Source organism: Eurosta solidaginis, chromosome 1, assembly GCF_040869045.1.
Source record: "Eurosta solidaginis isolate ZX-2024a chromosome 1, ASM4086904v1, whole genome shotgun sequence".
Lineage (NCBI taxonomy): Eukaryota > Metazoa > Arthropoda > Insecta > Diptera > Tephritidae > Eurosta > Eurosta solidaginis.
The window spans coordinates 122,529,724-122,544,151 of NC_090319.1; the positions used below are offsets into that span (position 1 = coordinate 122,529,724).

The 14,428-nt window shown below is 40.6% G+C and overlaps 1 protein-coding gene across 11 annotated transcripts in view; it reads left to right on the plus strand.

The window, feature by feature from the left end:
- Positions 1-14,428, plus strand: part of tacc (transforming acidic coiled-coil protein) — a 593,942-nt gene that overhangs the window by 74,277 nt on the left and 505,237 nt on the right. For 2 of the 11 annotated variants that reach the window (XM_067759781.1, XM_067759782.1), the window contains exon 1: positions 9,053-9,559. The exons of 7 other annotated variants lie outside the window; for them this stretch is intronic. In XM_067759781.1, the coding sequence (XP_067615882.1) occupies positions 9,068-9,559 (492 nt within the window). In that variant the 5' untranslated portion in view covers positions 9,053-9,067. Of the gene's footprint in view, positions 1-8,767; positions 8,960-9,039; positions 9,560-14,428 lie in introns of those variants that run through there. 2 more of the 11 variants (XM_067759791.1, XM_067759784.1) reach the window with 2 other exon arrangements.

Genomic DNA, 14,428 nt, shown 5'->3' on the forward strand with positions numbered 1-14,428 from the left:
ATTTCCGGGTGCGCGTTGCTGATCGCGATCCATAACAATCTGGAAGTATAGTTGTAAATGCCTTTTAGGTGCGAGAAATGTTAAGGCAGGGAGTTTCAGTTGGCATTATGTTGCGAAATACGACTATTAGTGACGGTGATGTGGTAAGAGTGGGCAGAGGTGGTTTGAGAGTAGCTACGAATTCTCCAAGTTTGCCCGAGATGGTGGGCTTTCAGTCTGAGGGAGGAAACAGAGCTTAACAAGTGGTCGTGTGAGGGTGCCGGTTTGCGTACGAACGTCAACAACACGTCAGGTCCTGGATGTATTTTTTCAATGCGTCCAAGGCGCCATTCGGTCGGGGGAAGTGAGTCGTCGTGAATGCAGACACACTCACCGACCTTGGGTTCGGGTTGTGAATTTTCCACTTCTGCCTTTTCTGTAGATCCTTTAGGTAGTCTTCCTTCCACCGTTTGCTGAATTGATGATGGATGCTTTTCACCCTTTCCCAACGGTTCATAAGGGACAAATCGGCATGGTCCATTTCCGGGATGGCCAGGAGAGGGCAGCCTGTGAGGAAGTGGCCGGGGGTGGGAGCAGTGAAGTCGGAGGGGTCTTGAGATAGAGGTGAAATCGGGCGAGAGTTTAAGACGGCTTCTATTCTTACCAGGAGGGTGGTAAATTCTTCAAATGTGAAGGTATGAGTTCCTGCAGTCCTTTTAAAATGGAATTTGAAACTTTTTACTGCGGCCTCCCACAGACCACCCATATGGGAGCACCGGGGGGAATAAACTGCCAATTAATACCCTGAGGGGAGTATTTCTGGATGACTTCTTGGGAGGCAGTTTTCAGTAAGTCGACAAATTCCTTTTCGGTTGCCCTTTTGGCTCCTATAAACGTTGTTCCATTATCGCTCATCATTTTTGATGAGTATCTTCGACGTCCGACGAAGCGAGCGAACGCTGCGAGAAAAGCGTTAGTTAGATCGGACCACAACTCAAGGTGGACAGCTTTTGTAGAGAAACATACGAAAGCGGCCACGTAACCTTTTAGTAAGTTGTGAGACCTGTGAAAAGGCCCCGCAAAGTCAACACCGGTAGTAGTAAAAGGCGGAGCATAAGTGCACCGTTCCGGGGGCAACGCTGCCATGATTTGCGAGCGCATCTGTTGCTTATGGAGGGTACAGGTCTTACATTGGATTATGCATTTCTTTATAAGGGGTTTGAGCCGAGGGATATAGATTTCCTGCCTTAGGCATTGTTGCAAGAGACGTGCCTCGGCGTGGATAAATAGCTCATGCAGGAACTTGATATAGAGAGTCGCGAATCGCGATTTGTCCGGGATGATGATAGGGTGTCGTTCATTAAACGTCATGATCGAATGGGCTAATCTCCCATTCACCCGAAGCAGGCCATCTTTGTCGAGATGTGGACTAAGTGCCAATAGGGGGCTTCGTTTGTCTATCACCTTGGAGTTTTCTAAACGTGCCTTTTCACGGGGAAAGAAGCGGGTTTGCGTCAAGGCTACAATTTTACATTTCGCTTTATGGAGATCATCGTAAGAGAGAGTGGAGGACGCGTATTGTGTGCCTCCTGTTCGATGACTCAGGTTGCGGATGAATTTTAAGACATATGCTATTACCCTAAGGGCTCGTGAAAAAGAGGAGAATCGGTCGAGAAAATCCGGTTCATCTTCCGTGGCGAGTAGAGCTTCGACTCGGCGTACCTCCGGTGGTGTATGTATGTATTTATTTGAGAATTTGTTTTCAGCACAACAATTTTTATAATGCGTTTTGGCCAGGCTTCCGGGGGCAACGTCAGCCACTCAGGGCCATTCCACCATAACGGAGAACTAGCCAAGTCGATGGATTTACATCCTCGAGTGCCCATGTCCGCTGGGTTGTCGCGAGTGCCGACATGTTTCCATGACGCATTTCCGACTAGATCCATTATTTCAGCTGTGCGGTTAGAGACAAAGGTCTTCCAATTATAGGGGGGTTTTTCCAGCCATGCTAGAACTATTTCCGAGTCAGACCACAGTGTTACTTTTGTAATCGAGAGGTTGAGGTTTGAGTGGACTACAGCGACGAGACGTGCCAAAAGAAGAGCCGCGCATAGTTCTAGCCTTGGCAGGCTGGTTCATATCCGGCTCGAAGGACCACTGTTTAATGGGGTGTGGGCTAATGCACAAAATTTACCTTCCTTTTCTTCTTGTGGGATGTAGCTGTGGTGGCGATGATGGTGGTTGTGATATGGCGCTTGGATGGCAATATGTCCCTGCTGCTAACGCCGGGAATAAGAGTTTCACTCTGGTTTATTGGAGGTTCTCTTTGTGCACTGAGATTATGTAAAAAGGGCAGCTGGTAACCGAACGCGTCTCAACTGGCGAAATTATGCTTTCGACGTGAATAAAAAGAGCACTTTATAAAATTTAAAATTATTTCTTTTTAATAAAAAAGGGTTTGTACAATTCTTTTTGTGTCACACCGAGATGGTCAAAATTTGCGAATTAATTAAATGTAAAAGCAAATGTCAAAACATTGTATATACATATATGCATATGTTTTGTCAACCAATTGTTGGGGTTGCCAGAGGGGCGAAATATATTCAAGCATTCATTTACAATTCCATAAGTGCTAATCCGAGTTTAACATGAGTTATGTATAATGGTTATACGTATTCTAAGTAATTCATGAGTAGTTCAAATATAATATAAAAGTATAAAATATGTAATAAAGTACATATTTGAACGTATAATAATTCATAAATATACGTTTAAATTCAAAATAGGTTAAAATTCAATAGAACATATGCAATAATACATATTGAAGCGTGTAATAATTAAAAATTGTTTATAAATCCAATGTTCCTAAGACTAATTTAGTTAAAATAAAGGAGTTGGTGGTTGACGCCTGCGCCAGTCGCTCCAACATCGTCCCCGCCCTAGGCGCGTTCAGCGGTTAGAGCCTCTTGCAGCTCTTGAAGAGTTCTTAACGCGTCTCGTACGAGGAGGTCTGACAGCTTTCCCCTGAAGGTGGCCCTTGAGCGGTGCGTCGAGCGGCAGTAGATGCTGGCGGTTGTGCGTCGGTAGCTGGAAGAGACCGAGAGATAGCTGGGCGAGAACGGGCTCGCACGGTGGGGGTAGAGGGTACTACTTGGCGACCAGGCCGGGGTGCCTGGGTGTGACGTGGGATGCTCGGGGTTGCATCCCGTCGATGCAGCAGAGAGTGGTGCCTTAATCAGCAAGTTCGACAGCGATCATACGAACTGCATTCATCGGTGGCATGAGATAGCGCCAAACAATTCAAACAGAATTTATGCGCCCTCGCGAGTATCCACCGTTGTGGCGGCTTCATTTTCTTAAATATGCTGCAATTGCGAAGAGCGTGCGTCCGTGTACATACGCGGCATCGTCGGTGGTCGGGTTGCATCGGCGGGCTGCACGCGACCACTGCTGACCGCAAGGAATTTCGGGGTGCGCGTTGCTGATCGCGATCCATAACAATCTGGAAGTATAGTTGTAAATGCCTTTTAGGTGCGAGAAATGTTAAGGCATTATGTTGCGAAATACGACTATTAGTGACGGTGATGTGGTAAGAGTGGGCAGAGGTGGTTTGAGAGTAGCTACGAATTCTCCGGGTTTGCCCGAGATGGTGGGATTTCAGTCTGAGGGAGGAAACAGAGCTTAACAAGTGGTCGTGTGAGGGTGCCGGGTTGCGTACGAACGTCAACAACACGTATATGGCCGTCAGGTCCTGGATGCATTTTTTCAATGCGTCCAAGGCGCCATTCGGTCGGGGGAAGTGAGTCGTCGTGAATGCAGACACACTCACCGACCTTGGGTTCGGGTTGTGAATTTTCCACTTCTGCCTTTTCTGTAGATCCTTTAGGTATTCTTCCTTCCACCGTTTGCTGAATTGATGATGGATGCTTTTCACCCTTTCCCAACGGTTCATAAGGGACAATTCTGCATGGTCCATTTCCGGGATGGCCAGGAGAGGGCAGCCTCTAAGGAAGTGGCCGGGGGTGGGAGCAGTGAAGTCGGAGGGGTCTTGAGATAGAGGTGAAATCGGGCGAGAGTTTAAGACGGCTTCTATTCTTACCAGGAGGGTAGTAAATTCTTCAAATGTGAAGGTATGAGTTCCTGCAGTCCTTTTAAAATGGAATTTGAAACTTTTTACTGCGGCTTCCCACAGACCACCCATATGGGAGCACCGGGGGGAATAAACTGCCAACTAATACCCTGAGGGGAGTATTTCTGGATGACTTCTTGGGAGGCAGTTTTCAGAAAGTCGACAAATTCCTTTTCGGTTGCCCTTTTGGCTCCTATAAACGTTGTTCCATTATCGCTCATCATTTTTGATGGGTATCCGCGACGTCCGACGAAGCGAGCGAACGCTGCGAGAAAAGCGTTAGTTAGATCGGAGCACAACTCAAGGTGGACAGCTTTTGTAGAGAAACATACAAAAGCGGCCACGTAACCTTTTAGTAGGGTGTGAGACCTGTGAAAAGGCCCCGCAAAGTCAACACCGGTAGTAGTAAAAGGCGGAGCATAAGTGCACCGTTCCGGGGGCAATGCTGCCATGATTTGCGAGCGCATCTGCTGCTTATGGAGGGTGCAGGTCTTACATTGGAGTATGCATTTCTTTATAAGGGGTTTGAGCCGAGGGATATAGACTTCCTGCCTTAGGCATTGTTGCAAGAGACGTGCCTCGGCGTGGAGAAATAGCTCATGCAGGAACTTGATATAGAGAGTCGCGAATCGCGATTTGTCCGGGATGATGATAGGGTGTCGTTCATTAAACGTCATGGTCGAATGGGCTAATCTCCCATTCACCCGAAGCAGGCCATCTTTGTCGAGATATGGACTAAGTGCCAATAGGGGGCTTCGTTTGTCTATCACCTTGGAGTTTTCTAAACATGCCTTCTCACGGGGAAAGAAGCGGGTTCAAGGCTACAATTTTACATTTCGCTTTATGGAGATCATCGTAAGAGAGAGTGGAGGACGCGTATTGTGTGCCTCCTGTTCGATAACTCATGTTGCGGATGAATTTTAAGCATATGCCATTACCCTAAGGGCTCGTGAAAAAGAGGAGAATCGGTCGAGAAAATCCGGTTCATCTTCCGTGGCGAGTAGAGCTTCGACTCGGCGTACCTCCGGTGGTGTTATAATGCGTTTTGGCCAGGCTTCCGGGGGCAACGTCAGCCACTCAGGGCCATTCCACCATAACGGAGAACTAGCCAAGTCGATGGATTTACATCCTCGAGTGCCCATGTCCGCTGGGTTGTCGCGAGTGTCGACATGTTTCCATGACGCATTTCCGACTAGATCCATTATTTCAGCTGTGCGGTTAGAGACAAAGGTCTTCCAATTATAGGGGGGTTTTTCCAGCCATGCTAGAATTATTTCCGAGTCAGACCACAGTGTTACTTTTGTAATCGAGAGGTTGAGGTTTGACTGGACTACAGCGACGAGACGTGCCAAAAGAAGAGCCGTGCATAGTTCTAGCCTTGGCAGGCTGGTTCATATCCGGCTCGAAGGACCACTGTTTAATGGGGTGTGGGCTAATGCAATAAATTTACCTTCCTTTTCTTCTTGTGGGATGTAGCTGTGGTGGCGATGATGGTGGTTGTGATATGGCGCTTGGATGGCAATATGTCCCTGCTGCTAACGCCGGGAATATGAGTTTCACTCTGGTTTATTGGAGGTTCTCTTTGTGCACTGAGATTATGTAAAAATGGCAGCTGGTAACCGAACGCGTCTCAACTGGCGAAATTATGCTTTCGACGTGAATAAAAAGGGCACTTTATAAAATTTAAAATTATTTCTTTTTAATAAAAAAGGGTTTGTACAATTCTTTTTGTGCCACACCGAGATGGTCAAAATTTGCGAATTAATTAAATGTAAAAGCAAATGTCAGAACATTGTATATACATATATGCATATGTTTTGTCAACCAATTGTTGGGGTTGCCAGAGGGGCGAAATATATTCAAGCATTCATTTACAATTCCATAAGTGCTAATCCGAGTTTAACACGAGTTATGTATAATGGTTATACGTATTCTAAGTAATTCAGGAGTAGTTCAAATATAATATAAAAGTATAAAAAATGTAATAAAGTACATATTTGAACGTACAATAATTCATAAATATACGTTTAAATTCAAAATAGGTTAAAATTCAATAGAACGTATGCAATAATACATATTGAAGCGTGTAATAATTAAAAATTGTTTATATCCAATGTTCTTAAGACTAATTTAGTTAAAATAAAGGAGTTGGTGGTTGACGCCTGCGCCAGTCGCTCCAACAACAGGAAAAAAAATTGTGTATAAATGTGTTTTGGGAAAAAATGAAGTTGATCCCAAACCCGTGTGAGCTAATCAGGGTAGTTTTTTACTTTAGCTCGCAACTGCTAAAACTTGTCCAACCTAGCACCACGAATCCGAAAGCGGAATATGAAAACTTTATTTCCGTCGAATATTGGCTAAAGAAGTTTAAATTTTTCATGGGGTTGTTGTAGAGTTGAAGGTGAATTATAACGCAGATACCTGTCTTTGTAGACCTAACTCTACGGTGTCAAACACGGATCTACTGCATGATCAATGCCCCAAACTATCGGCTCCATGTTGCCTTCTCTCAACACTTCTTAGCCGAATCGTTTGGTACCAATTTGCTTGTAATCGGGCGATTCAAATACAAGTCCTTACCTTAGTAAGATAGGAGTGTATCAAGCTTCAGCCATTTTATGGTTAATGGCATCCGGTTGTTAGGCAACTCCACCCTGGATCATAGTACGTTCTTCTCTGTTCACAAGTAATTCGCCTGCAAGATGTTATGTGTGTAAAGGTCAGATACATGCTACAGTCCCACAATTTAAATACAAGTATTAGGGGCATTGTGAGCAACCCTTTCTAAGCACCACGAATTTGGAACACAAATTAGGGATGTGACACAACCTTTTAAAGCCTTATGATCCACAACGCACATTTGCCATGAACTAAATATCAATGTAATCTATCAGTGCAAATGTCTTATAAATAACTACTTAAATGTTCCCAAAAGTGAGAGCGTCATATAATTCCTTGTGAATAAAACTATCTGTCGCCAAATAACAGATAGTGATGCTCACAAGTACTTACGACACAAGCACTCGCAGGATACATCTTCATTAATCATATTACTAAACTACTTGTACATTAAGATACATCTCATAAGTCAGAGGTACTACGTTGACTCAGTTATACGCTCGTTCGCCGTGAATGACTACCAATGTAATCTATAAGTACAAATGCACTCAAGACACATCTCATCATTCAAACGTACTAAAACGTAAGATTGATCATATAGCAGGTCCAACGAAGTTTCCAAAAATTCCAAAAAGAAGCGTGGGAAATACCCACGCTTACAATTATCCATAATTTCCCACGACGAGGGACCCTGTAGCAACTTAACTACCAGCTAAACGTTTCTTTTTCATTTATATGCAACCTTCGACTTTACCAACATTATTTTCTACATTTATTCAACTCTAATAAATTCGCCATTGAATATTTCTCTTCCTGATATGCATCCCTTTTTTAAACAACGTGCACAATTTAGGGATGTAACCAACCTTTTCTTTGACGTTCCGCAGAAGCGTCTTTGAATTACTTGTGTACAGATTAGCACGTACTTGGGCAGCTTACTCCATATGAGAAGTATATGAGTAAACTTTCTTGCCCACATCCCACCAAAGAAGACAGTATTACTCCGAAGAGAATGTTTTATTGTCTGATTCGGTGGCTGGAGCAACAGCATTACTCCGAAGAGAACACTGTCAACTCCAACGAAGAAGCGAACTTCCTGAGAGGCAATAATCCTACGCATTCTGGGTACCTTTCCAGAAATGCGGTATGAAACCACAGCCACCGCGATGCTCCCACAAGGGGGCCATCCCAGGACAGGAAGGTGAGACCTGAAGACTTCAGATCACCCGGCTTAATTTCCTGCTCCCGCGGTGGCAGTTTTTATAAAGACCATGCTTGGGGTCCCACATACCCACGGGGGGAGGGGTTGTTGTACAGCGAGTGTAGGTTTTACGTGAGTACCTGTCTTCGAAGACCTCACCTCACGTATGTACCAAGTACACAGGTCAAAGCAGGTCTGACCAGCCCCCAAGGCTCGCTTACCTTGGTACCAATCGATAATGTGAGTGGACACATCATCACCTTGGTGGGGTTGGAGGCCTACGAACCTTTGGTGGACCAGCAAGGGTAGTGTTTATGTAAGCGCGGCCAAAGGGCGCCAACAGAAAATACTATGGAATTACCAAAGTAAAGAATTGCTAAAACGCGTTTTAGCAGTCGACCGCTGTTTTAGACTTTGGCATGTAAATCCCCACAAAGGTCTTTCAAATATTTAGCCCATTTGCAGCGACATGGATATGAACAGCGATAAACTAAACAGAAATACGTTCTGGGTGGAGTGCCCAAAACACAGATTATTCTCCCATACTCGCTAATCGAATTTTTATAAAGTTTTTTTTTTTTCGATGAATTGTGAAGCTATTGAATCAGTCAGTGTGACCGGATAAATTTTGCGACAGCTCCTTTGAAATCTAGGTATGCGATATCACAGTTTTCAAAAGTTATTTGATTTAAAAAAAATATCAGTTCAAATAAAATGCATGAGTTGTAAAACCAATATATATATATATATGTAGATATTTGGTTTGCATGGCAAAACTTTAACCAAAGTTAGTGGCACTCATATGTCATAAATATATTCTCATTCGCGTGAAGAATACGCCAATTACGTGACTTCATATTTTCGAAGCAAAGGTAGCAAATGGCTCTAAAACGTACAAAACCATTTAATTTGAAGGCGTGACGCACAATATTTCGCATTAACCAATCGTGTGCTAAAAAAAATTTGTGAAACTACGCATAAAATATTGTAAAAATACGAAACAGATGTGACCAGAAATCTTATGTAAATATGTGAGTGGCCGAGTGCATATGTATGTATGTGTTATCCAAAACAATTTTGGCAGACTGAATAAAAGGAGAAGCGTTCAAACTTAATACAAATCTATATTTTCAATTATTATGGATTTCATTTCATATTTAATAAAGCGGCCAATAAGCTTGATGCGCAGCCAAAGATCATCATCTTCAGCTGATCACACAGAAACAAATTCACGGCCTACCATATCACAGAACTCGTACTCTTCACTGCTGTCTTTCGACCAGGCCAACTCGTCAGATGTCAGAAAACAACATATTATTAATGTAAAGGATAGTTTGAATATATGCGATGATTCTAATGCAGATTCAGTCCCCCAAACCCCTCTGTCATCGCCAATATTTATCCCTAATCAAACATTCTCGCAATCGTTACAAACCAGCACCAACGGCAATGACAGTAGCTGTGGTTCCAATTCTGTAACTGAGGGTAAAACAATCGAAGAAATATTACAAATCAATGACAACTTAACCATGGGCGATACAGTTGCCGACACTCAATTGAGTCGGCATCGTTTACCAAACCGTCTGTTATCTATATGCCCATCGCCCTTAACTAAAGTTTTGTCTTCAGAGGTATGTGAATTAGAATATAAGTTATACTAATGAGTATTTGAATTGACATTTAATTTTGATTCTGGTTAGTGTGCTGTGCTTTGAATTAATGATGGTAAAAATTTGCACATTATTATATTTAAGACGATTCAATCTATGTGAGATCTTTATTGACCGGCCAGTTCAACCTAACATAACCTACATATATTGAATACTGAAAAACAGAGACCCAATTAAATTATTATTTCAGATTGAAAACGTTGCCTTAATTCAAAAATTGATCAATGACGTTGCTTTGTAATAATTTTCAAACGAAAATGCAAATATTTTTTTAAAATAATAATTATAAGTCAACGTTTATTTTTTAAGGCCCAAACCAAGGATGCATTGTAGCGGTAAGCTTCGCGTTAATCAAAACATTTTGTTTCGCTCTGAAACGAAACAAAATCATTTCGTAAACTTAATTTTGATTTTTAACAAAGTTAAATTGTATCGTTTCCTTTTTTGAGTATCCTTGGCCCAAACACATTCGATTTGGGTTATTTTTGCGCTGGCGTAACTTTGAAGTAACGCACTTTGAAAGTTTACCTGTAACAACGCAAGTAAATTCACATTTTAATTGTCAGTAGGAAAAAAAATATAAACTACAATTTTTTTAGGTGGAAAAACAAAATAATTTTCAAAAATTAAATTAAATTCAGCAAAACAACTTAAAATTTGAAAATATGAGAATGAACTGAGAAGGCATGTCAAAACGTAAGTTTTTGAATTCTTTTTGCGTTACTTTGGCGCTCCCCTTGCGTAGTCAGTGGATTGCGAACATAGCAATGTAAACGCGGGAGCTCAAAATCAGCTGTTGATGCAGCGTAAGGACCAAAACGACGCAAAAGTCGAATGGATTTGGGCTTTAACGTTGCTTGATAATTATTTTGATGGATAAATATTTTTTCGTTGGCAACAGTGATCGTGAGCTTTGAAATGTACATTTTTCTTTCATTCAAATTATAGAAAGAAACAGTGTACATTTTGAAACTCAGTTAAAGCTTGGTTTCCTCGAAAGTGGTGTCGCTATATAGCGGCCGTTACATAGCGGTAGAGTATGTTGTGAAAAATGATAGTGAAGGTCATTGTAACGTAATATAGCGGCAGGGCATTACATATTACGGCCGTCATGACGATAGAAACTCATTCATCACCGATTTTTGCCACCGCTATTGTCAAAGCGGTGAACATTTTGTCAAATATTTAAAAATATTTATGGAATAAACAAAATTTTTGAATTTTATATTTTCTGATCATGTTTTGTGTTTGTATTTGCAGTTAAAAAATAAGACGGGAAACTAAAAAAAAAAAACATGCAAAAATGCAAAATAAAATTTTGGGCATCGTCTGACGTAAGTGTTCATAGTTTCCAATAAAGCGGTGCCGCTAAAAACGGTTAAGGCTTGGTTTCCTCGGAAAGCGGTGCCGCTTTATTACGACCGCTAAAGAACGCCCGGTATACTCACCGTTTTCAGCGGCACCGCTTTGTTGGAAGCTACGAACACTTACGGCAGACGATCCACAAAATTTTATTTTACATTTTTCTTTTTTTTTTAGTTTTTCCTCTTATCTTTTTAACTGCGCATACAAAAATAAAACATGTTCAAAAAAATTAAAATTCAAAAATGTTGTTTATTTTATAAACATTTGACAAAATGTTCACCGCTTTGACAATAGCGGTGGCAAAAAACGGTGATGAACGAGTTTCTACCGTCATGACGGCCGTAATATTTTATGCCCTGCCGCTATACACCGCTTTCGAGGAAACCAAGCCATTAGTATACCGGGCGCTCTTTAACGGTCGTAACAAAGAAGGAAACCAAACCTTTATTGAATCTACTCCCAGGAAAATACTTTGAACTTTTTTTTGTTGGTGATAGTGTTGATAAATAAATATGCTGTGGGAATGTATCTTTTGCAATATCTGAGCATACTGACCTGTGTTTGGCTTGTAACCTACTGTTTATCTACATGTTTGAGCAAATTGGGAGATGGTGCATAACTTCCTGATCCAGTGTTATTTGCCAACCGAAATATTGCCATTTTTATTTCTTTATTGTCCGAGATACGTTGCATCCGTGGGAAAAGGAAATGGAGAATGGCCTCATCATCTCCCTTGCTTCTTAGCAATGAGAAAAATTGTTACCTCTGTAATTTAAGTAACCGATGTGTAGGTCTTGAAACCCTCCGTCATTCGCCGAACTTTGGCAATGCATTTTTGTTCATTGTTCCGATAAGCCTCCAAATAATGGTCATGTGGAGTTCTTTAAGATGATGTTCTCAGTAGAAATTTGACCTTTTAGACATCGATAATGGTGTCATTGATTGATCACTGAGCCATAAATGCGGTTCCCGCATATGGGTGTTTCCGCAGAAGGATCAGCCAAGAGCAAAAAAAGTAAATTTTTGCTCAGCAAAGGTTTTATAGATGTCAATCGAAAGTCACATATGTTGTACTTTTTTTTAAGTTTCGTGGAAGGAGGAACTGCTTTTGCACTGACTGGGATATTTAGGCCTCACTGCGAAACTCTCCGAGAGTAGGAATTCCTTTTTCCATGAAGGGCTACCCACTAAAACCTAACCTCCACGGCTCACGCAAATTCCCGGGCCTGGTACCCCGTTTAGCATCACTTTGTGCGTACTACTTGAGCTCGATGGCTATTCTCACGCTAATGGGCTAGCCATCTTCTTGTTTACAGATAAGTATATGCCTCACATGTGCTGAAGGTTATTGATGGCACTGCCCGGGGATAGGTCGGCAATTATCTCTTCTACCCTCCTTCGCTAATAGGAGTGTAGTTATCCAGTTAAGTAAGATAGAAGTTGGTTTTATTTTAAATTATTTTATTACCAAAACTAACGTATGATTTCTAACACCACAAAAATAGAATAATTTTCAAACCAGAAAATTTTTGAAAAAACAGCAAAATCAAAACTGAAAATTCAATATTTTTTACATTTACAATAACAAAATTTTTAAGTAATAAATATTAAAGTACAATAAATATAACTTAGTATAAACAATAAACAAATTGAATATAAGAACCCTACAGTACTCCCCCTTCACGAAAAATTAATATCAAACAAATTAAATGTTACTCTCTTTTTATGTGTATTATTAGTGGTATTGTTTGTGTACGTTGTTTCAATAATCGCTGGTTTTAACCTATCTATAGGAATAGTTTTAATTTTTTCATTAATTTCAAGTTTAAAATATTTCTTATCCTTTTCAACAACTCTGAAAGGTCCTTCATATGGTTGTTGCAACGAATGTTTATTTAAAACGCGAACAAAAACAAATTTACAAGTTTGTAGATCTTTAGGAACGTAAATTCCGGTATCAACATTTTTATGATGATTTAAATTAGATTTATGCCCCTATTACCGTTTACAACTCAACTCTGGTTGGGTTGAAATTTCGCAATTTGGTATTACAGATTACAACTCAACCTGTCAAAAAAAATGTCGGTTGAGTTGTCTAGTCTAACAATTTTTTGTGGCATTACCGTTTACAACCTTGTGTTGGTGTAGTTGTCAAAGACGTCAAAATCTTACAACTGATTAGTAGCAGTTGTCTCCTACAATTTTGCAGTTGTTTTGAAAAAATGTAACGTTTTACAAGACGGTTCACGACCTAATTTTTAACAAAAATTTCCAAAGTTGGTGTCAAAAGACACGTTTCGACCTCCGATTAAAGAATCCGAAAAGAAAATTAAAAATTTAATTTCTAATAAAATCTAATTTCATGTTGTATTTTGCCAAATTTTTTGTACACACTAATGCAGGAAGGCGTGAGACCCACCCAGGGTTATTTTTACAAATCGCGGCCAAAGACCGCCAACGCAGAAAGATGTTATGTGCAAAAAAACTGTGGATCGGGCCTCATATTTTGGACCCTCGGGCCATTTTGTGGGTTTTTGTAAATATTTTTCGACAGAAATAAAATTTTTAATTTCCGCTTTCGAATCCCAAAAACGGAGATCGAAACGCGTCTTTTGATACCACCTTTGATAAGAGTTAGATAGTACACGGGCTCATAAAACGTTACCAAAAAAAAACAAAAAATTTAAAGCCGTTAGTTACACCTTTTTTAATCAAACAATAATCAACAATTTTGTACACATTTATAGAAAAAATAACGTTTAAACGAAGGATTACATTGAATAACTTTTTGACTTTATGGAGTGACATTTCGAAGTTGGACGAGGCTGTCCGTAGTTCGGATATAGGCAAAATAGGTGAAATAATGCGAACCTGAGTCCCTATGATACTTATCACTACTCCTGGGAATCCTGTTTCGAGTAAAATACAATTTTTGGTGTATGGGTTTTAATCCACTTCGTACAAATATGCTCCTCAAAAATATCTAAAACCAGTCCAACACCAAAATCATTTCCACAGCATTTTTGATAGCTGCCATCAGCAAGGAATCGGAGTGTGGTGCATAATTTTAAAATAGGTGTACAGCCTTCCCTAGAACGCGTATCCAGAAATGGTCCTTAATTTTGTTTAGTAATGAGCAAAATGCTTCCTTTCAAATCTGCAAAATAACTTCATTTGAAGCTCATCATTTGTGAAATAAACATTTTCCTACTTGGTGCTTGAGAGCTCCAAGGGATTGGAATGATCAAGCGAATGTTTTCCGTATTCGCGACATGTTAATCACCAACATTTTCGCCATTATAAAATAGATTTCATATCATATAATATCTGTAATAACAAAATCACTTTTGCAAATGCTTAAATTTTCGTCACAAATTGATCAGCTGTTCATTTATCTGTCAAATCATCACTTTCTTAGGTTGGCAGCACCAATTCAACTTCAACTGAAATAAGTTGTAATGCGTA